This window comes from Leptinotarsa decemlineata, unplaced genomic scaffold (genome assembly GCF_025532065.1).
Source record: "Leptinotarsa decemlineata unplaced genomic scaffold, Ldec_3_MD MMD2_tig00000576_RagTag_RagTag, whole genome shotgun sequence".
NCBI lineage: Eukaryota > Metazoa > Arthropoda > Insecta > Coleoptera > Chrysomelidae > Leptinotarsa > Leptinotarsa decemlineata.
This window is the reverse complement of record NW_027412551.1, coordinates 54,635-79,097: the sequence shown is the minus strand read 5'-3', so window position 1 is coordinate 79,097 and position 24,463 is coordinate 54,635. Positions and strand designations below refer to the sequence as shown.

The 24,463-nt window shown below is 33.5% G+C and overlaps 1 protein-coding gene across 1 annotated transcript; it reads right to left on the bottom strand.

Annotated features, from left to right (window-relative positions):
• Nucleotides 1–7,112: 7,112 nt before the first annotated feature.
• LOC111512921 (facilitated trehalose transporter Tret1) lies at nucleotides 7,113–24,167 on the bottom strand. Its single transcript, XM_023169081.2, has 3 exons — nucleotides 23,978–24,167; nucleotides 20,617–21,187; nucleotides 7,113–9,073 (listed from the first exon to the last, which is right to left on the bottom strand). The coding sequence occupies exons 1-3, from the start codon at nucleotides 24,036–24,038 to the stop codon at nucleotides 8,278–8,280; spliced, it is 1,428 nt and encodes a 475-aa protein (XP_023024849.2). The 5' UTR covers nucleotides 24,039–24,167; the 3' UTR covers nucleotides 7,113–8,277.
• Nucleotides 24,168–24,463: the final 296 nt, after the last annotated feature.

The following is a 24,463-nucleotide window of genomic DNA, read 5'->3' as shown; positions in this document are numbered from 1 at the left end:
CCCTTGCGCGGTAGGACTTTCAGTGCCCGGTTTCTTATGTTGTCCGGGCCTGGTGCTTTCCGAGTGGATAGACGTCTTAGGATGTCTTTCACTTCCACGTTTTATAGTGACTTCTTGATGACTTCACGGAAACGCGGTCGAACGGGATAAAAAGTATCCTATGTCCCTCACCTTGTTCTGAGCTACCTCTCCACCAATTTTCAGCCAAATCGATTTACTCTTTCTTGAGTTATAAATAGTGTAACTAACACCACTTTCTTTTATATATATATATATATATATATATATATATATATATATATATATATATATATATATATATATATATATATATATATATGCATATATATATATATATATATATATATATATATATATATATATATATATATATATATATATATATATATACACATCGGAAAAGTCTAGGGATATTTTTATAACATACTAAATATCATAAAAATAAATGCATGAGGTCGTTTAATTTCGATTAAATTGTTACACTCGACCACACTGTAGATTTCTATGGGTTGAACAAAGCCTGCAAAAACGGTAACTAATCTTTTATCAAGTTTTTTACAAACTGTAGGTTTTCGGCTAAAATGAATAATCTGAAAGTGTCGAGTTTGTACATTCTATGCAGTTCTTGCTCAGCAATTAAACTGGAAATATTGTGCTTCAACATGGAACGCCATCACTTACCATTGGCTGAGATGAATAGAGCTGTAGGGCTTCTTCAAGGTGGCATGCGACAAAATGATGTAGCTCTTCGTTTGGGGGTCTTCCAAAGTGTTATCAGTCGATTGTGGCGGCGTTTCCGTGAAACTGGCAGTCTAGCCGAACAACATCCAGGGCGAGGACGCGCTACAACTGCAGTTCAAGACCGATTTTTGGTCTTAACCGCAAGAAGACAACCGACAATCACAGCACCTGAGTTGGTTAACGTGTTGCAGCAGACGCACCAGGTAACCAATGGTCGTGATACTGTCAGAAATCGACTGCATGAAGCAGATCTCCACAACAGAAGGCCACTTAGATGTCCACCTTTATCGAGAGGCAATCGCGGTAGAAGATTAGAGTGGTGTCAAAAACATCAAAACTGGGATGCGAATGATTGGTCCACAGTTTTGTTTACAGACGAATTCAGATTTGGATTTCATCCAGATTCTCGTCGAGTAAGACTGTGGAAACGACCTGGAAATAATGAACGTTTGAGACACGTCCAGGAAGTCCACACATACAGAGGTGGTACAGTAATGCTATGGGGCGGAATCATGATCGGCGGCAGAACCGATCTCGTTTTTCCAAATCGCTCCCTCACAGCTCGACAGTACCTCGACACCATTCTTCTACCTATCGTCCGTCCGTTTGCTGGTGCTGTTGGTGAAAACTTCCACCTAATGCACGATAATGCTCGTCCACGAAGGAGTTGATGTATTGCCATGGCCAGCACAATCACCGGACCTGAATCCCATCGAGCATGTGTGGGACATGCTTCAACGGAGAATTACTCCGCATATGGGGAACATTCACACAACGTTTCAATTGAGAGAGCTTTTAATCGCTGAATGGGCAAATGTACCTCAACAAGACATTGACAATCTCATTTTGTCGATGCACGATAGATGTAGGGCCGTAATAAACCAGCGTGGAGGCCATACTTTGTACTGATTCAAATTTTTTTTGTATTATGATTTTTTTTCGGGGTGCCAAAGAAGAGCCATATTTTTTTTAGTTTTGCTTATATGCGCACTCAGTATTTTTGACCATTCAATAAATTTTGTTGTAAGTTACATTCGTTTAATAATCACCCGTCAATTTTTTTTCCTGAAGCGATCTAAAAAAAATTATTGCCATTTTTAAAAATATCCCTAGACTTTTCCGATGTGATATAAATATACAATATATATATATATATATATATATATATATATATATATATATATATATATATATAATTGATAGTGTAACGACCGTATGTATGTATAGAATAGTAGTTTTTCGGGGATTCGGTCTGATTAGAATAAATATTTACTCTTTTTAGCTGCCCGAGCTTTCGCTAATGTTTATTAGCTTTATCGAGGGCTGTAATATAAAAAGGACATGATAAATATATATATATAAAACATAATAACGGATAAAACAGAATACCTGTGCTATTTGAGAATATTCAATTTGAAAATTTCAATTTTGAAAGAAGTCTTCAACATCAAAATGACAACTTTTTGACATTGAATAATGTGAAATACTTTTTCAAATTTTTATTATCGTTCATTATGGGGATTTATACTGTGTTACTATTACAGGATGTATTCAGATTTATATTTTTTGTTAGTAAAAAATGAATAAATTTTGCTGAGGTTGTCGATGTCTGTCTTTTTGTTGATATTGTTTTCTTTAATTTTGATCTCAGCCATTTCCAGAAATTGCCTTTTATTTGAATCTGGTTCGAAATGGAGAATTTTGGTGTTAGTATGATTGGCTGAATGATCATTATCTAGAACATGTTGTGTGAGTGCACAAGAATTTCGTTTTAAATTTTTACAATTACTTTTATGAAGAGCTATGCGGGTTTTTAAATTGTTTTTTGTTTGACCTATATATATCTTATCACAATTGTTGTATTCAAACAAGAACAGAATATAAAAATTTCACAAAGGAAAGTTAAACCCTTAACTAAACTACATTCAAAATTGAAAGATGAAGATCCGTTATTTGAAAAGTCACATGTAGTTTACGAAATTCCCTGCAACAATTGTGATAAGATATATATAGGTCAAACAAAAAAATATTTAAAAACCCGCATAGGTCTTCATAAAAGTAATTGTAAAAATTTAAAACGAAATTCTTGTGCACTCACACAACATGTTCTAGATAATGATCATTCAGCCAATTATACTAACACCAAAATTCTCCATTTCGAACCAGATTCAAATAAAAGGCAATTTCTGGAAATGGCTGAGATCAAAATTAAAGAAAACAATATCAACAAAAAGACAGACATCGACAACCTCAGCAAAATTTATTCATTTTTACTAACAAAAAATATAAATCTGAATACATCCTGTAATAGTAACACAGTATAAATCCCCATAATGAACGATAATAAAAATTTGAAAAAGTATTTCACATTATTCAATGTCAAAAAGTTGTCATTTTGATGTTGAAGACTTCTTTCAAAATTGAAATTTTCAAATTGAATATTCTCAAATAGCACAGGTATTCTGTTTTATCCGTTATTATGTTTTATATATATATATTTTAATAAACATTAGCGAAAGCTCGGGCAGCTAAAAAGAGTAAATATTTATTCTAATCAGACCGAATCCCCGAAAAACTACTATTCTATATATATATATATATATATATATATATATATATATATATTTGAACGATGCAACTAATTTTCCTTTATTTTCAGTATTTCAATATCAAATTTCACAAAAAGGATTTGAAGCTTTCACTATAACAGGGCCAGGCAAAAACCGCCTTCCCCGACTTCATCGAATCTCAACTTACCAATCTTCATACTGCCGGAATTAGTGCACTGATTCAAATGACACATATTTCGATTGAATTCAATAAGTATTCACTATTCACTGAGACATTATAGTTTGAAGTAGACTTTCAAATATACTGAAATATTTAAGTTTTCATTATCGAGTTGAGTAAGTTTAAAAGTGGATTCATTAAGTGCAAATGCGGTTTCCACTATCTCAGAAGTGATACCGAGTAAAATTGAAAATACGAGTAATCTCCTTTGTTTCTGTTGTTCACTAATCGAAATTCAATTCTGTTCGTGCAATTACTATTTAAATTAGCGAGCTATCCAAAGTGGTAGTCGAGAGTTTAGTTTTAGTTATCAATTTCCACATTATTGACTATTGACAAAGTTGGCAATTTTGTTGTAGTTTTGTTTTTCATGAATAATTGTGATAGATTGCAGGCCCATAATAAATTTTCAGAAGGTCGTATGTTATCTGTTGGGAGGTATAATTCTTATAGTACTCAAAACAATTCAATCTGAAAAATATTGTACGGTTCTCCTAAATTTAGATACTGATTTCGACTAGAATATTTTCTAACCAACTGTTGTACAAGAAAAAGGACAGGAAAATAAAAAAAATCGAACTAATGGACGTCCATTAGTCATTGGACTTCACTGCATATATTCTGTATCCTTCTGGATGTTCTGGTCTGCAATTTACAATCTCTCAGAATCGTAAGGAGGTGTGGTGGAAGTGGAAGTCACTCATACCTATGAATCTAGAAGTACTGAATCCTTTCTTAGAGCTCTTTTTCATTGTATTTTAATTTGAGTGTCCGAAAGGAATCGCTTTCTATCTTTGAATTTGAACCAAGCGAAGTGTGGGAGATGATGGAATTTTTTTATTCGTTTGGAAGATCTATTGATGTCATTATGTGTGGAATGTAACATCGTTCAAATATTCATCACAGCTTTTCTGGGTGGAGCGAATCCGAAACATACAAGTTTCCATGACTCTGGCGCATAAATCAGGATTATTTCAACCGATGGCATCAGATATGTTGGCTTTGAGAACCGCTATTTTTTGTAGCTTATTCGAAAACATCTGCCTCCTGAAAAAACCTCATAACAAAAGTCTGACGGTGTCAATCGTACGATCTCGGTGGCCAGTTCACATCACCTCCACTTGAGATGGCCATGCCCTCAAATGACTCGTGCAGAATATTCAATGTGGCATGAGCTGTGTAGCACGTAGCACCATCCTACTGACACCATATGTCTCTGGTGTCAAGATTTTTCCATTCAGAACAAAAGAACTTGGTAGTCATCGACCTCTGATACTTGCTGTTGAAAGTGATGGTCTGACCAACGTCTTTCCCAAAAAAATATAGAAATATGGATCGATGATGCCGCCAGCCCATAATCCATACCAAACAATAACATTCACGGGATGCATTAGACGCTACTGGATTTCATGTGAAGATCGTTTGTTTGTTTGTATGGAGCAATGTTCTCGAACATACCCTGAAGTTGCTGGATTCCATATAGAAAAGAGCTATCTGCCTGATTGTAGACGCGAACATCACTTGCAACCTTAATAGCCCGGAACATCGAAAAAAGGTTGGGAATTTGTTTCTCTCCTATAGATACTTTCACGGGAAGTGCTCAAGTGACTTGGCACATTCGATTCCACCAAGAGATGTACATATCAGAAATATGCGACGGACTGTGGCTGCTCATCGTTTTGAGGTTGAACTCACTACACCACGAACTTCACTGTTTGAGAACTCTTTCATCTGGAGAACTGCGTTTATGTGGAATAAACTTCATGAGAACGTTTTACCAAATGGATTTAGTCTCCAGCGATTCAAATCCGATGTGAATCGCTACTTTCGCACAGACACCGCTCTGAGAGTGCCTCAAGAATTTTAATTCATTCATCACAAACAAAAAATTTTGTCCAACAAGGCATTTATCCAAGCTAGCTTAGAGATATGCCACATATGGAAACCTCTAATCAAGCAGAATACGACCAACTCCCGCTAAATGTTCAGCTTCCGCTAAAACCGATGAAGAGGAAAGAGGGGATATGTGAAAGCACTCGAATGACTTATGAATAGTCAGATCTCGAAGGAATGAGTCCATGTAGACGACCTCTTCCGATATAGAAATCCCAGACACTCTGTCGAATGAGGCCCTCACATCCCCATCAACAATCTCTACATCCCTAACACCCCAGCCAGGCAAGTGTTTCACCGTGAAGAGCTGTATTGATGTCTGAGGACATTCATGCCGCCATCTCATGATCAGTAACGACCCGTTTATCCTTCTGACAAACGCCAGCCGTAAGGGTAAGGGAGTTAGGCTCCAACCTGTTCGAAATTGAGATGAAATTGGTGAATAAGTCCAGTTATCACCCAAAGACGATTGTGGATACCAACAATCGAAACGTCGTGAAGTAACTTGGTTTGGAATCTTTCAATTTTTAATTTTCATTTCTTGTTAATAATTTATTTATGATTTTCATCTCGTGTTGATAGTTCTTTTTCCTTTATTGTTGCTTGTATTTCATTTTATTGTAATTTTAGTTTTTTTGCCTAATATAATTGTCATTTTTCAGACAATCTTTTTAATATTTTCCAGTTCTTTCAGATTTTTAAACAGATTACAAATCAATTCATATCATAATTCATTTATTGACTACGTTATAAGAAAAATTATTTGTAGCAGGTCAATTACAAGATATATGTGACAATCAAAGCACCTTATCAAAATAAATAAAAATATAAGATGAATATATACATACATACATATATACATGCACATATACAGACACATGTAAAAAACAAATATACAGACAGGATATTACACAAATAAGATAAAAAAAAGTATAATAAAGAATTTTTGTGTCAACATATAGTCGGTATCTGAAAATATTCGTTCATTGTGTGGAGACTGTGAGCTATTAAGAGTTTTTTCATCTTGAATTTAAATTCGGCATAACTCAAATTTTTATAGTACTCTGGCAAAAAATTATAAAGGTTCAAATTTAAACTGTTTCGAGATGAAGTCTCTAATCTAAATCTTTTATTTAGAAGAAAAGAACCATGCCTAGTATTATATATATATATGGTTTGTGTCACTTCTAGGATATGTATGGCAATTTTTGTGAATCTTCAGTAAACTCAAATAAATATAAATAGAAGGAACTGTTAATATGTTGAGTTTTTGAAAGTAATTTCGGCAAGAATCCCGAAGACCTGAACCGACGACTATTCTTACAGCACATTTCTGTAATGTCATGATTCGATGAACATGTGTAGAGTTGCCCCATAAACAGTTCCATAAGATACATGAGAATGGAATAATGAGAAATATATGAGATCAGAAGCACATCCGAGCTAACTGATTTTTTGAGTCTCCTTAGCAAAAATAGTTGACTAGACAGTTTTTTTGCCAGGCAGTCAATATGTTCTGTCCACTTGAGGGACTGGTCTAAGGTTATACCTAAAAGTTTTACGGAGTCATGCTGATTCAATTTACTGCTCATAGTGAAGGTAATTTCCTGAGTTTTTGTCTCATTTTGTGTTAGTTTATTTGGTATCAGCCACTTATTTATATCTGGCAAAATTGACAAGTTTTTTTCTTTCAAATTCATTAAATTTGAATCGGAATGATGAAATGTAGCATCGTCTGCGAATAAAATACCATTAATGTAATGAAGATGTTCAAATATATCATTAATGTAAATAATAACATTGAGGTATACCACAAGTAATTTCCTGACTAGAGGATAATGTTGAACCATGAAAAACCGCGTGAACTCGTTGAGTTAAATATGATTCGAAAAATTTGTAAGCAATTCCTCTGACAACATAATGTTCAAATTTCTGTAATGATACCTGATGCGAGATGCAGTCAAAAGCTTTACTTAGGTCACATAGAGTGCATATAGTGTTCACTTCTCTCAAAAGCATGGACCACATCGCTCACCAGTTTCGTTACGGCGTGGGTGGTACATCGGTTCTGCCTAAAACCATACTGATTTTCATTCAGAAATTCATTTTCCTCAAAATATTTCGCTAGTCTCTTCTTGACGATAATCTTTATAATTTTTCCAATTATAGGAATAATTGATATAGGAAGATAGTTTTCAGGTGAGTTTAGATTCCCGTTCTTGTGAATTGGAATAATTTTAGATTTTTTAAAGATGTCAAGGAAAAATTCCGTTAATGAAACATAGATATCACACAATGGAAGTCCGAACTAGTGAAATATACAAAAAATTATCGAATACTCATTGTAAATATCATGTTACAATTGGTAATAGATTTTGTGTCAAAAAATGAAAGTAATTCTGTTCATCTGTTTATTGTTCTTGCAAGTTCATCTGTGCCAAAGCAGTGAACCAAATAAAATACTTGACAAATTATGCTCAATGCACAATTTTAGTGAAGTATCAAGTACTTTAGTGCTATTGGCACTGAAACATTTTCAGGAAATTTTCATTTTTTTGAACTGAGAGAAAAAAATGTTTTGGTAAATTCGATCTAATTCGATTTTCTCATAATATTATTCAAATCTGGTATTGAAACGGCGTCAGACTTCCTTGAAATGATCAGCAAGTGAATAAAACAAACGTTGGGGCAATGATAGCTATCAATTTATTCATTCGAGAACGAGAGTAGTTATTAACTGCTATTACCGTGAAAGAATTTGTTGCACCTTTGACAGCTATTCACACTCCAAATATGGGCAATTCCAAATCAGCCGTATATGATGAGTCATTTTCATTTTCGAAAGTCAGCTCCACAGCTAATTTCAACTGGATGATTAGAGACGGATTTGCCCTCGAGAATCATCCGTATCTCTTCAAAAGTCTTTCCTTTAGTTTCCGGTACGAACATTGCAACAAAAAGCGACGTTAAAAATGAGCAACAGCTGAAAATGTAAAAAGGCCAATGGATACCAACTGTTTCTTTCAATTGAAGAAATAGTTGTAGAGCCACTACAGATGAGGCAACGTATACTCCATCTGCTGCGGTCAATCCAAAAGCTTTGATTTTTGGGGAGAATATTTCAGCACAGAGTACTGAAGGAACTATTCCTAACCCAAATTTGAACACTGCGGCGTACATCATCACTGAAACTACGGGAATCCAGCTAACTGAATCCACGTTGTAACCCAATAGTTTCAAGTTGAGGAAGGTACCCAGAGATGATAGAGAAATGCCAGTTAGAACACTAGAAAGTATCAGCAGGAACTTTCTGCCAAGATTGTCCATTAGAAGAGCAGCTAAACATGATGCCACCAACATAATAGCAGAAAATATAATAGCAGCTGTCGAAGATTCGATATATATAGATTCAGCACTTTCCAGAATTTCGTGAATATTCATCAAGATCACTTCAAAACTACTCAATTGCTGTGCAGTGTTTAATACGATCATAATGATCAACGATTTCCGGTAGCTGTCAACCAGAAAAAGATCCTTGATGGAAGATTTGTTCTCGTTTCTTTCCGCTTCTATTGCTTCGATCATATCTTTCAGTTCCACTTCAACTTCAGCTGGATTGTCTCGAAATCTGAAAAAAATATGTTTCTTTGAATTCAGTGATGCAAAACGTTATGGAGTGTTATAATGATACAGTTGAATTTCCAACGATAATCCAGTCATTTAAGCTTAAATTAGGTAAGAATCTCGGAATTCGAGATACCCAGCTGTAAGTCTGTAAATACTTGTATATTGACACCCTAACAGTTGTCTCAAAACCTACATATAGTAGGGTGTAAGCAACTATTAAATTTCAAGGTCAAAGGTCACAAAAATCGGTTTTTTGCGCTATTTTTGAAAATATCTCATTTCCTATGGGTTTTTTGGTATTTGTATTTATTATCAATATTGTAGAATACAAAATTCTCTACAAATTTTGTTCAAAAAAACTTTTTATACGGTGAACCGTTTTCGAGATAGAGAGCGGAGAGCGCGCGGTCACAGCATCACTTCAGGTCAACCGGTGCCTCCGGTCGAAAACGCGCCATATACAGGCTGATTCACAGTGGATGGCACATTAGACGTTTCTGGTGAACCAGACAACGGATCACTTTGAAAATTTAATGGAGGGCATATTCGGATATTCTCTAGCCAACTAAAATATTTTCGACAATGCGGTGTTGCCGCTTCTATTAGAAAGCAGTAGCAACTTTGATTTTTCAAATGGAACACTCTGTATATAATATTATTTTTGGAATTTCCAACAATTGCCCGACAACTTTTTTTGATATTTCCCTATACCTATCTGTTACCGTTTTCGAAATAAAAATTAATTTCAATTTTTTTCTTCGTAAATCATGACTTCTAAAAATGCCGATATCTTTTAGTTAAGAAGTACTATGATATCGAAATTTGGTTTGGAGTTAGGTAATACTTGGACACTTCCCACAAGTCAGCCTAATCTCCGTTACTTTAATACAGGGTGGTAAAAAAATACAGTTTTTTCGTTTGCTTGAAAAAGTTGCTGAAATTTGATTATTTTAAATGGAATACCCTGTATATTATTGAAAATTCTGAAAGCTGCTGGAATTTGCTTCCTTTCTATGTATATCATACCTATACCTAACTAGTCAAGTTTCGGACTTATGAACATTTATTTGTGAAAATGTCCCTTCAGAATAGTATTTCCATTCGGTATTTGGTAAGCAGACCATGATTACTATTTGACAGTAGCGTTGTGACATTCTCCTAATAATATCGACATTTTCGTCACTTCAGAAGTTGCAAATACCTTCAAAACGATGGAACAAAACTATTCAAACGAAGTTCTTATGAATTTGTTTATTATTTTTGGACAGTGTGACAAAATTATCAGCAGAACATGTAGAAAGTTCAATGAAATGTATCCGAATCTACCGCCAATGAACCTCAAGAAATTTATACGAATTCAGAACAATTTCAATGCATTTGGATCAACTTTGAAAGCACCAAGAAACTTGCCTCGACCCGTAACTTTCGAAGACAACCAGATTAATGTCTTAGCATATTTTCACGCATTTCCCGAGTCATCGATAAGAAGTGCTGAAGAAGATTTGGGTTTGAAATATTCATCGGTTCAAAGAATCTTGCGAAGACATAAAATGCATGATTATAAATTCACCAAAATTCAAGCAATGAAGCCTCAAGATCCTCAACAGAGAGTAGAATTTTGTGAAATGTTGTTGACACGCATTCAAGAAGATCCACTTTTTTAAAATAAAATTATTTGCACTGATGAATCGAAATTTTCGAGAGAAGGGATTTTCAATAGAAAAAATCGTCATTATTGGTCCAGTGAAAATCCTCACGTCACAAAAGAAGCCGGATTTCAAGAAAAATTTAGTTTTAATGTCTTCTGCATGTTGATGGACAACAAATTGAGGTACGTGATATACGAGGAGTCATTAACATCCAGAAGCTACCTGAATATTTTGGAGAATACTGTAGACAGTTTCGTGGATAATCTGCCACTCGAAGATTATCGAAACTGTTGGTACCAACTAGACGGAGCTCCTGCACATTGCACAAGAGAAGTGAGCGCAGAACTGGATAGACTATTTGACGATCGGTGGATGAGGCGCTTGGGACCATGGAATTGGCCAGCGAGATCACCCGATCTTAATCCATTAGATTTTTATTTGTGGGGAATGTTTAAAGAAAAAGTTTACAAAATACCCGTGCGTTCGAGAGATGAATTGTTAGAAAGGATTGCCCAAACATTTGAAGATTTGGATCCCAATGAAATCAGATCTGCCACCACGAAAGCAGTCAACACCCGCATTTAAAGTGCTTGGAAGTGAACGGCCAGCGATTCGAACATATTTTGAAATATTCCACATGATTGTTTTACTTTTTTATAATTATTCATATCAATATTTCCAATTTCAAGTTTCTTGGTGCTTTTTTAAAGTTTATCCAAATATATTGAAAATTGAAATTGTTCTGAATTCGTATGAATTTCTTGAGGTTCATTGGCGGTAGATTCGGATACATTTCATTGAACTTTCTACATGTTCTGCTGATAATTTTGTCACACTGTCCAAAAATAATAAACAAATTCATAAGAACTTCGTTTGAATAGTTTTGTTCCATCGTTTTGAAGGTATTTGCAACTTCTGAAGTGACGAAAATGTCGATATTATTAGGAGAATGTCACAACGCTACTGTCAAATAGTAATCATGGCCTGCTTACCAAATACCGAATGGAAATACCATTCTGAAGGGACATTTTCACAAATAAATGTTCATAAGTCCGAAACTTGACTAGTTAGGTATAGGTATGATATACATAGAAAAAAAGCAAGTTTCAGCAGCTTTCAGAATTTTCAATAATATACAGGGTGTTCCATTTAAAATAATCAAATTTCAGCAACTTTTTCAAGCAAACGAAAAAACTGTATTTTTTACCACCCTGTATTAAAGTAACGGAGATTAGGCTGACGTGTGGGAAGTGTCCAAGTATTACCTAACTCCGAACCAAATTTCGATATCATAGTACTTCTTAACTAAAAGATATCGCCATTTTTAGAAGTCATGATTTACGAAGAAAAAAATTTAAATTAATTTTTATTTCGAAAACGGTAACAGATAGGCATAGGAAAATATCAAGAAAAGTTGTCGGGCAATTGTTGGAGATTCCAAAAATAATATTATATACAGAGTGTTCCATTTGAAAAATCAAAGTTGCTACTGCTTTCTAATAGAAGCGGCAACACCGCATTGTCGAAAATATTTTAGTTGGCTAGAGAATGTCCGAATATGCCCTCCATTAAATTTTCAAACTGATCCGTTGTCTGGTTCATCAGAAACGTCTAATGTGCCATCCACCGTGAATCATCCTGTATAGTTGATGAAATATCGATAAATCAATGATTATAAATATTTGTCAATTTTTATTAACTATTATATTATATTTTATCATTTTCCTCATGCATTGAATCTATATCTATTCAATAATACTGATAACCGTTTACTAAAATTAAAAAATAATTAAGAGAAAAACTTAAATCATATTTTATATATTTATATAGATTTTTGATAAATACATGAATTATTTACAAAGGCATTACAGTTTCAAAATAATTGTTGTATTTGACGGATATTCAGACTACAGTAAGAACGTAAAAGCTATGGAGCAGCAGAGAAGACCTGCTGCACTTTCAAAAACGTATGAAGTTTGTTTCTTATCAAATCGAAATAACAAAGATAAGTTCATTAATATGTTGATTAAAAAATTACAAGCTGCAAATATTACTACTAAACAAGCCAGAGATGATGCGGATGTTCTCATTGTTGAAACTGCAATTGCAGAATCAAAGTCTAAAAAAACTGCAGTTATAATAGGACAAGATATTGATTTACTTGTCATTTCAATTGGGCGTACACTGTCTTACGAACAAGAAATTTTCTTTAAAAAAGTTGGGAAAGGTAATGTAAAAACGGAGATATACTCGACTAAAAGTTTTGATGATTATCCTCATTCTAAAAAAACATATTTTATTTCTGCACGCATTAAGTGGCTGTGACACAACTTCTGCGCTTTTTAAAAAGGGAAAAAATTATTTTTAAAAGTTTTTGAGAAACTGGCAAATTTGGATAAACTAGCTGCAGCATTTGAGGAAGAAAATTGTTCGGCCCAGAGATTATTAGAGAGTGGAACTCAAACCTTATTGGTAGTCTATAATGCTCCGAAATCTGTGAAAAGTCTCGATCATCTTCGTTATATGCATTACGTCAAGTCTACAAAACTTAATAAACCTGTGCAGCTTTCAAATATTCCACCAACAAGTGCAGCTGCTCATCAACATTTCAACCGTGTATATTATCAAGTTCAAACTTGGTTAGGACATGATTTGGAATCCCAGGTATGGTGTTGGGCAATGCGAAACGATTTTCTGGAGCCTATCATGACAATTTTACCACCTGCTCCAGAAGATTTGCTAAATACAATTTTCTGCAACTGTAAGAGTGGTTGTGGTTCGCGATGCGGATGCAGGAAAGCGGGCTTGCAATGCTCTTTAGCTTGTGGCCAATGTAATGGGCAAGCTTGTCTCAATGCTCTACCATATCAGAGCGACATTAACGAAGATGGAACCTTTGACCCCGAAATCATGGAAGAACTTGAGACAAATGTCGTTGAAGACGATAATGAAGACCAGTTTGAAATTTGCCAGAAGACGACGATGAAGAGGAAGAAGATGATTAAAATTATAAATTGTAGTTTTTGTACCCTTTGTTCCATTTCTTTACTTTCAATAAAAATAAATGTATTCAATGATATTTTTTAATAAAAAGATTAATTCATAATTTATTTGTTTTTTTTCATCATGTAAGAAGTTATAAATATCAATTAGGTTGAAATTCAAATATAATTCCTATATTTTCATTAACAATTCTGCAATTACATGGGCAGGTAAGTGTTGTTAAATAAATTAATACTGAATAAAAAGTGGATGAGTTAGGAAAAAAATGATAAAATATAATATAATAGTTAATAAAAATTGACAAATATTTATAATCATTGATTTATCGATAGTTCATTAAGTATATATGGCGCGTTTTCGACCGGAGGCACCGGTTGACCTGAAGTGATGCTGTGTCCGCGTGCTCTCCGCCCTCTATCTCGAAAACGGTTCACCGTATATAAAATTTTTTCGAACAAAATTTGTAGAGAATTTTGTATTCTACAATATTGGTAGAATACAAATAGCAAAAAACCCATAGGAAATGAGATATTTCCAAAAAAACGTAAAAAACCGATTTTTGTGACCTTTGACTTCAAAATTTAATAGTTGCTTACACCCTACCATATGTAGGTTTTGAGACAACGTTTAGGGTGTCAATATACAAGTATTTACAGACTTACAGCTGGGTATCTCGAATTCCGAGGTGAACTTACTATAATGACTGGACTACGAAACTGTCGATGACAGGCTAACCATGTTCAATTGAAATTAATATCAGAACTTGTAACTCTTTGGGAACAAAAAATAAAACGAATTTATCACTTGACGAATAAAAATATTTCTGGGTCTGTTTTCTGCATACCAAAATATAATGAACAGTGTAAATTTCACTCCAGATATGATAAGGAACCAAAATGAATATTGATTGAATTGAAGGAGGTTATTTAGGAGATATTATTTATTCCATACATTTTGAATACAGCCGGTTTTCTCACTTCTTCGAAATGATTTCTACGGGAATATACTTGACAAATTCGATACCTCGTCACCGTTCGTCACCATGTTGCCACATGTTTTATCCCGTTCATTTTCTATATTATATGTATGAATTATCTTTTCAATCTTCAAATCTAGCAATGGCACATATTGTTGTTGAAATCTATTTTGAGATACAGTCTACATTGAAAGTCGAAGGAAATTGTTCGATTTTTCTGATTATTCATCGCCAATATATCTAACATACTTATATACAGGGTGTTTCCTACCTACGGTACGAAACTTTGGTGAGTGACTTGTAAGGTTGTTTTAAGAAAAAAATTTCCCATAAACATAAGTCTGGTGTTGTAACGTTTCTGAGATACAGGGAGTTGGAAGTTTTTAGATTAACCAACCAAAAATACAACTTTTTCATTGTTTGTGTTTTCTTCATATCAAGCTTCGTTTTCGGGAAAAATCACTTCTGAAAACTATCCATGGACAACATCAAATAAAAATCAAAAGTAACTGATAAACAATCTCGAACTCAAAGTAAATGAGCAAAATTTCCACCTACTGATAAAATACACGACTGAAATCGATTTTTCATCGATTGTCTGACAAGTTCAAAAATACCTGGAATATTTTTCATGATATTGCAATTGTCAATTATTCGATTCCTCAAGTCATTCACATCTAGTACATGCGTTTTATGAACAAAAGCTTTCAGATGACCCCATGCAAAGAAATCTGGAAGACTCTTATCAGGACTGCGAGCTGGCCAATTTTGAGGTCCTGCACGTCCAATCCAGCGATTAGGGTAGGTGATGTCGAGATGCTGATGAGCAAGAACATCAAAATGAGCAGGAACCTCGTCATGCATAAACCACATGTTGCCTCTTACAAGTACCGGCACTCTTGCTAGTAGCAAAAATGATCCAATTAGGTAGTCACCAATCATTTCTACCCAAACGTTCAGCAAAAATTGTTGCTGAAAATGACTTTCTCTGATAACGTGGGGATTCTCGTCGGCCCAAAAATGGTCATCGTGATAGTTCATTACAGCATCTCGTGAAAAATTCGCTTCGTCCGTGAATAAAATATTTGGTAAAAAATTATTATTGTTTGCCATCGTATGAATCAATCACCTTTATCCAGAGATAGTAGAGCTGTATGTGATATGGATTTAGGTTTCTTTTCAGAACTGTCCATACGGTTTTTGGGTTGACTTTCAGCTGCAGTGCAATCTTCCTAGTACTATTTGTAGGATCTTCATCTATCAGGTATAGTATCTTCTAGTTCAGGCGTTATTACAGTTTCTGTTCTTCCACCACCTGCATTTTTATTAAAACTCCCATTTTCACATAATCGTGTATGTAGCGTTCTAAATGTTTTATCATGTGGAATTACTTCATTAGGATATCTGTCCTGGTAAATTATCCGTGCTTCTTCTGCATTTCCATTTGCTAATCAATAAATGAAGTGCATATCAGCCATTTCAGCGTAAGTAACAATATTCATGATGGAATCACTGCTAATTGACCACTATGACTTTCACTTATATGACAACACTATCACTGTCAGCTGGTTTCCAAAGCAGGTGTTCATGATATGCAAAGTGTCTTCAACGACAAAAAAGTTGTAGTTTAGTTGATTAATCTAAAAAAAAATTAAAAACTACAACAATTTAGTGGCGTACTTTTTTTTCTAATCTTGTTGGCTTTGGTGCCGACTGAGACTCCACTGAATCTAATAATTTTAATCTAGCTAAGGCTCAATAAGCGCCTTATCGCTTCAAATAACTGTAGCAAATTTCAAGGATGTATCTCAGAAACGAAGCAGCTTGGGACCTATGTTGATAGTTGAACTTTTTTCTTGAACCTGCCTAAAGAATCACCCTCTGAAGTTTCGTATCATAGTTAGGAAACACCCTGTTTTCAAAAAAAATATTTTTTCCATCTACGACAGAAGTAATTGTTTCTAACACATCGATATATTCTGAATTTTAGATCAGAATAGAATCTCAAGATGGCCGTTTTGATGCAAAAAATTATAGCGCATCACCGAACTTCGTGAAAAACATAAATTTTTGTGGGAGAAAATTTACCAAACCAAAAAAAAAATTCCCAATTTATTTTAGTAAAATTTCAGGCAGTGGAAAATTGTTTTCACAGAAGTGACTCTTATAATACACACAAATTTTGACTAATACTTTTTCAGATAGGTCGCCTAATTTCAGTGGAAATCGTAAAAAACTACTTTCTAGCATGAAATGAGCTGGTCATAATTTTTTTCTCTTGAAAAATCATTCGCATTGTGCTATTCTGAAATTTATACGTACATAATATACTGTTTGTCTATATTGTTGTCTTAGATGTTATAAAATGTTCCTTATGTTCTGAGTTTCTTATTCCCGGTTCTTGGTACTTCTTTCTATATTTTTTGAATTCCAAATTGGTTTGGGATTATGATCCAACATATATAGAGATATTTCTTACCATTCTAAACAGTGATAAATAATTTCAAATTTCATTTCTGTCATACATTTTATAAATATTGTGATACCTGTCAAATATTATTTAATTATACGATAAAAATATATCTATATAAAAATAAAATAAATACAACAATAAAAATTAATTGGCGCTCCGGGGCGACTTCATTGATTCCAGTGGCGCATTTGCTTTTTCAGCTGCAGGAAAACCCGGAAAAATCTGCAGCACCACATCATCTGAAGATCTTGATCTAACAATGTCCTCTCTCTCATAAAACAAAATGTAGGGGGTCTCCAGAGGCTCCAATAAATTCAATGCATCACCAGAACACTTCGTGACACGACTATCGTCAAACTTATACCAGGCCGTTTCTTCTTTGACCAAGGCGTAATAATGACCACATTCAACGCCAGAACCACAGTGAACAATGACTGCATGAATATTATAACATTGGTCTGCTAGGTTGAAATGTTCATCTATTTCGAACCTTCCAAAGAGTTTCTTGCTTCCGTTAGAGGTTGAGTCTTGTTTGAAAATCATCAGTGTTATTATTAGATTGATTGGAGTCGAGTTTATACTCATATTCTTTTATTTAACAGCTCATTCACAGAGCATGAAAAAATTATTGAGACTATTTCAAAGATCTTGGTAGTCAATGATATATCAATCATTCTAAATTCACAGGAACCTCCAAAGATAATATCTCTTTCGGTGTTTTCGTTCATCTATTTCCATGGAGAGAAATACATTGTGAATATAAATAATATTATTTTCGATATTATTTTAGCATTTTTTTGAGGAAGGTGATGCTTGAATTTGACTACACTATCAACTCAGAAGTTTTAAAAATCTTTCAGTAGCCTGCACTCTCCTCCCATTCAAATAGTGAACCAAAATTGATCACTTTCCATGTTGTTACTCGACTGATTGAAAATGCTGTGGCAATCTTCATTGATTAGCTTCTGTGAATTCAAAATTGCTGGAGAATCAAAAAGCATATGTTCTATTAGCTGAAGTTATTGTTCTTTGGTTTTGTTTTATTTCCTTTCGTTGAATAATTGATAGTAACTAAACCCTTACAAAACAAACAAAATCATGAAACATTTTTACCGATTGCAATCAATTCATCGATATCTTCATTGAATATTCGAATCACCAAACTTGTTAGCACTATTTCTATGATTTTTTGTAATATTCACAATTCATTCCATCAGACTTTTGATAAACTCGTAACTATTTTCACAAGCAGTTTGGAATCATACAGAAATCATTTTGTATTTTCATATTCAGAGTCTGTATATCTCTGAAAATTAATAGACATATTTTCTGCTCGCAAAAAAAATCTATAAATTTTTGGTACAAAAATGGGTTTGAAAATATGATCCACATTTTTATTTAATTAAGTGTCTGAGTTGCATTCATAAACTTATTCAGAGTACAATGATCCCACTCTAAATTGATCATAAGCTCATTTCAGTGTACTCAGTGGATGACAGTTTTCCATGTAAGTGAAATTTTACTTTTTTTATTCACTTTATTGTGTAGGAATCCTGTGAATGATATCTAACTCAATTCCATAACGAATGTATGGAATACAAACTGAATAGAGAGACGTGTTTTTCGTATGATTCAGTGTTCATATAAAAAGGTATTTGTTTGTAATTTTTTTTTTTTGTGTAATTCAATGTTCATGTGAAATTCGCTGTTTCAAGAGGGCTTTTTTTTCAGTTTGTGTCTGAAAGTTACTTCTTTGCATGATCAACACATCTTTGTATAGAGTTTTTTTAATTGATTGATTCCTTCCTTTCTTTAGAATATTCCCAGTTTTTTGTATAAAGATGTAGAAGTAGAAAGCCGAAACCTTTCCTACCCAAATTGAGATGAAATGTTTACCAATTCAATCTCAAGGTATCTCAATCTCAAGGCAGACAGATTTTTTTCATTTTTTCATTGAGAATTTTTCATTTTCCCAAATTATAGAAAATGTTAGTTATCTTCTTCAGAAAAGCTTCAGTTATTTTAACATAATTATAAGAAACCGAAAAATTAAAACACTTTTTCACTGTGGTGCATGGAAAAAAATAATGAAATAAATTATCTGTATTCATTAAAAATGACAATGACTGGATAAATCACCACAAGTTATGTTCCTTATATCAGAAAAGTCCTATAATGAAATAACTGTTATGAAAAGTACCAATGTGAGATTGTTGAACCAGTTAAAAATTCAACTCATGAACAATTCAAAATTTCATTCAATATTTGGATGTCGCGTCGTATACACAATCTCATGTTTTCAATGTAACATGGCAAACACCCAAAGTTTTGAAGGAAAATGGCATATAACATAGAACAATATAGTCAATATAGCTTAATCAGGTATATCAGATTCCAAATCACAAAAAGGTGTTCAAAAATTTAATACACACAATAAAAACTGTTGAGAATTCGAACACTCACAACATGGTCACATGTTGTGATTTACCCAATGACGGAACAGAACTTTTAATGAATCAACTGAGTTAAATTCTGTCATAATAACTTTTTTGAAAACAATTCGTTGTACTGAACATATCGTTATCCAACTTATTCGTCGTTATTTGTAACTTCTGTAACTGTCAACCATCATTATATTTTCAAAATTCTGGTTTGGAATATGTTCATCACCTTCCAATTCATAATAGTTTCCTGAGGTTGATATATTCAGTGAACCTCACTATCCTCAGATGAAACATCGGGTGAAAGGGTTATTCCTTGGTTAAACTACACCTCATGATTTGATCTGCACAAACTTCATTTGGAAAATATATCACATGTTTCACCAACACAGTAGCTTCTTCAACAGTGATTTCAATACTACAAGTTGCTTCTTACGCTAATATTTATATATCGCAGGTAATTACAATTGATTCCACCTTCATCAAATCACCTAAACCTCTACAATTTTTATATACCTCTGCTACCTCTTCAATTATGATTACCTGAAACATATCACCTTACTTCTCAAGTCAAAAATAATAATACTTTCTCGGTTTTTTAAGAAAACAAGTTCAATATTGGTAGTCTATTCAAATTCAGTTGGTCATTCATTAGAATTTTTAAGTTTATTAATATACGTTACTTCCAAATGATTCAGTTTCAAACCTTTATTTTCTGTGTAAAATTTCGAACTCTTCGTTGAAGATATGATTTTCTTCTATAAAAGATGAAAAAATATAATGAATGCATCAATGAAATTATTGGTTCTTAATAAATTCCCAAAAGATCAGTTCTCATGATTATAAGAACTATGAAACTCAAAATTGAAAAAATTTCTTTAGAATATAATGGAGCTGTTGGAGGGTTATGAGATATCTGATTTGTTGATAAAACTGAAATAAAATTAGGCCACAGAGTGAATAATAGTTATATGAAATAGTCAATAAATTTAATTCAATTACCTTGATAAAGATATCCTAGCGTCCTCGTAGCGATTCAAGGTCAACAAATAATAGGGAGATTCTGGCAGGAAAATACATACAACCAGTTCGACGCCCAACAAGCTGATAGCTATCACAGGAGACACAAAATAAGCTAAAAATGGACCAACACTATACATTATTAACACCCCTACCAGCATCATAACGTAACCTATACTGGAGAGAAACCCTCTTATATTTTTGTGAGAAATCTCTGAAATATACATAGGCACTGCAACGAAGGCCATATTCAAACCAGCCCCGCTGAAAAATCTCGCAACGTAGAGATATTCCACTCTGTCTCCAATTGCGATGAGAATCCAACAGACTATCACTGTAGACAGAGCGAACATAAGTGATTTTCTTCTTCCAAATTTACGCACTAGATAGAAGGTATTTGGGAGTCCAACCAATGCGCCAATCAGCATAGAGGTTTCCAGCCAATCGGCAGCGTTCCTTGTCATCTTTATGTGACTTTTCTCGCTCAGAAAGTAAGGGATCATTGGTGCGGTCCATCCTCCTGCCATTCCATCTGTCAAAGCGATCATATTTACTGAAAAATAATTGAAATTAGTGTCGGTGAAATCGATTTTGGATTCGAGTCACTGATTCACGTCCATGATACTGCAAAAGGATTAAAAGACTTTTCCATCTATAAAATCATCTTCCAATTTTTTTCGTGAATATGAAATTTTTACCATAAAATCAAATCAATTTTATTTCTTCAAGACAATAGAACAGTCAGGTTGGTCCATCGGTGTAAGATGGCAGGCGAGTCGGACGTACAGTCGATCACTTCTCTCAATGATTGCAATAATTGCAATCGTGAAACAAGTTTTAAAATGTGAAAAGGGTCACAATGTATATCACCCAGGTTGTGCAAAACCAAAAAATATGAAAGTCATCAGCAACAATGTGATAAACTGCTCTGCGAGTACCAAAGCCTGTGCCTTGGATGACCAAGACTAAGACAAGATAGACTTCAATCTATTCAAGTATATAATAAATCAGAAAGACATCGTAATTCGTGAATTACGAGAACAAATATTTTGAATGATCATATAAATCTGTTGAAAGTGGTCAATACAGACATACCTTTCAACACAAAAACCATCTGCTATTAACTCGATAGTTGATACAATATATAATGATGAATCTCACAAGAATTTCGAAAATGCACTCTCGGCTTTTAGAAACAATACTATTGAAATAATATTCTCAACTCTAATGATCATCACATCGTTATAGTACATGAATAATTCGTATAATATTTCCGAAGATGAGTTGCCTGAAGATTGTGAGAAGGCGACTTTTTGCCTTCTGCTGATTCATGGTTCTATGGAAAGTTGGGCTCTCGTCCAACAACAATTATTTTTACAAAATGATATCCATGTTTTTCTGTTAGTTCTTAAATGTTTCGCGTCTGCCTATGTTACGCCTCTTTTTTCCAGTATATGCCCTATTGTCTTTTCTCATATTTTTCTTGGTTTAGCTTTTTTCTTATTCTTCTGGATTCTTGCTTTCCAAACTTTTCTAGTTAGTCTTGTCTTGTCATTCGATACAAGTGTCCCCACCAGTTGAGTTGTCTTTCTTCTACAAATTCTAGTATTGGCTGTACTTCGAGTTCTTTTCTTATGTCCACATTTCTTATACTATCGATTTCCGTAATTCCTTCCACTCGTCTGAGGTATTTCATTTCAAGAGCTTGGATTCTACTTTTTCTGTTCTGTGAATATCCATTATTCACAGCCGTATGTTAACATTGGTCGGTATATGGGTTTAAATACTTTCAGTTCAGTTTTGCGTGGTATCTCTTTTTGTTAATGAATGTTTTATTATTGGCATAGTGAAGTTTCAATGTTTTCTCGATTCTGTTGTTGATATCTGCATCTTGTATTCCCTTCTCATCTGTATAGCTCCAAAATATTTGTTGTTGATATCTGCATCTTGTATTCCCTTCTCATCTGTATAGCTCCAAAATATTTGTACGATATTACATGTTTTATTCTTGTTCCTCTTATTCCTATTCGTATCTATTTTCTATTTTCGTCTATTGTAATTACCTGTGTTTTGTTTTTATTTAACTTCAATCCGTAATCAGTCAATACTTCATTCCATATATCCAAATTTTTTTGTAATTCTTCTTCGCTATCTGCTATGATCACAAAATCGTCTGCAAATGTTCCTTCAGATATTTCTACTCTTTGCAGTTTTCTGTATCCTTCATTTAGGTTTTTACTCATCGCTGTACATTTCTTAACTATCTCATTCGTGAGTATCATAAAAAGTATTGGACTCAGTGTCCCTCCTGATATATATATATATATATATATATATATATATATATATATATATATATATATATATATATATATATATATATCACATATATATATATATATATATATATATATATATATATATATATATATATGTATATATATCATTCTCTTTTCTTGGTTCAGTTTTTGGTTTGTTACTAGTTTCATTATGAATATGTGGTCTTTCTCCTTTCTTTCGTTAATCCATTTTGTGCTTCATATAGTGTAGACTCTATTTTTGTTTTATTCTCGTTTTTATAACGCTTAGCGGTGTTAGGACTCTATAATTGTTACAATTTCTCTTTCCTTTTTTATAGAATGTACGATCAGTGCGGTTTGCCAATCGAGAGGTATTTGTTCTTCTCTCTAAACCTTGTTGATTATTGCAAGTAGAATTTCGTGTGCTTTCCGTCCCATACATTAAAGCATTTCCGCTGTTATTTTATCGTTTCCAGGGGCTTTATCATTTTTAAGTGTTTTCATTGTTCCAGTTAGCTCTTCCAGGATCAGATCCTCTGTATTTTCTTGTGTCACTGTTCATATATCTATATTTCTAGCTATTTCAGATTTAGTTTTAAACATTCCCTCAAAATATTATTTCCATCTATTAAGTATGTCTTTCTGTTGTGTAAGTAATTCCTGCCACAAAAAATGTACTGCTAGGTGGACTGCCGATATCACAAACAAAACGAATTAAAAAAGCATGGAAATATTAGCTGGTCTATAAGACGACAGAAAAATATGATGCGTATAGAAAACAAAGATACAAAAGAAAGAAAATGGTCATGGAATCCAAAAAAGAGACATGGACTAATTTCGGAGAGAAGTGGAAGAAGATAGCGAAGACACCCGAAAACTATTTTATTCAACTCTGAAATCCTTGAGAACAGAGAATTTACCAACAGAATTAACCATCAAGAGTGAAACTGGGGTTTTTTTATCGTTATTAAAATTCAACTCACCAGTAAAAGACAAGAGTGAAACTGGGGTTCTTTTTTTATCGTTATTAAAATGCAACTCACCAGTAAAAGACACAAAAACCTGGAAAAGCGTACCCTTATGAAAAAAGACTTTCTCAATCATTTTATCATATGATGATAATTTGCCACAACAGATTTGAAATCTCTCAATTAACAATTTTCAAGATTCACGAACATTGTTTTTAGATTTAGAGTAACTTTGTGTTTTGTTTACTTTATCATTTTGATGAGATACAAATGAGATTACACCGTGAATGTGAAAGATAATGTTATTTGTCTTATCTCTTACTCGAGGCAATGAAAATATCTATGAAAGGTAATGTTTATTTTTCGTAGTCAGTGCCTATTGAGTTTACTCATGAACCACTTTTATTTTAGTCTGTTCGTGATATATTTCACCAACAGAATGAAAATCAAATATATTATTCACAAACGAAGTTAATTTTTCACAAACGAAGTTGAATGTTACTATGTCAAAATGAAATATTAGCCTCAATGTTTCAAATTTCGTGTAATCTCGCATTTCAA

Excerpts from the sequence above, each read along its gene's own strand:
- LOC111512921 (XM_023169081.2), bottom strand. The coding sequence starts at position 24,038 with ATGATTGAGAAAGTCTTTTTTCATAAGGGTACGCTTTTCCAGGTTTTT. Across the intron at positions 21,188-23,977 it reads GGTTTTTGTGTCTTTTACTG|TAAATATGATCGCTTTGACA; the intron begins GTGAGTTGCATT and ends ATTATTTTTCAG. Across the intron at positions 9,074-20,616 it reads GCTAGGATATCTTTATCAAG|ATTTCGAGACAATCCAGCTG; the intron begins GTAATTGAATTA and ends TATTTTTTTCAG.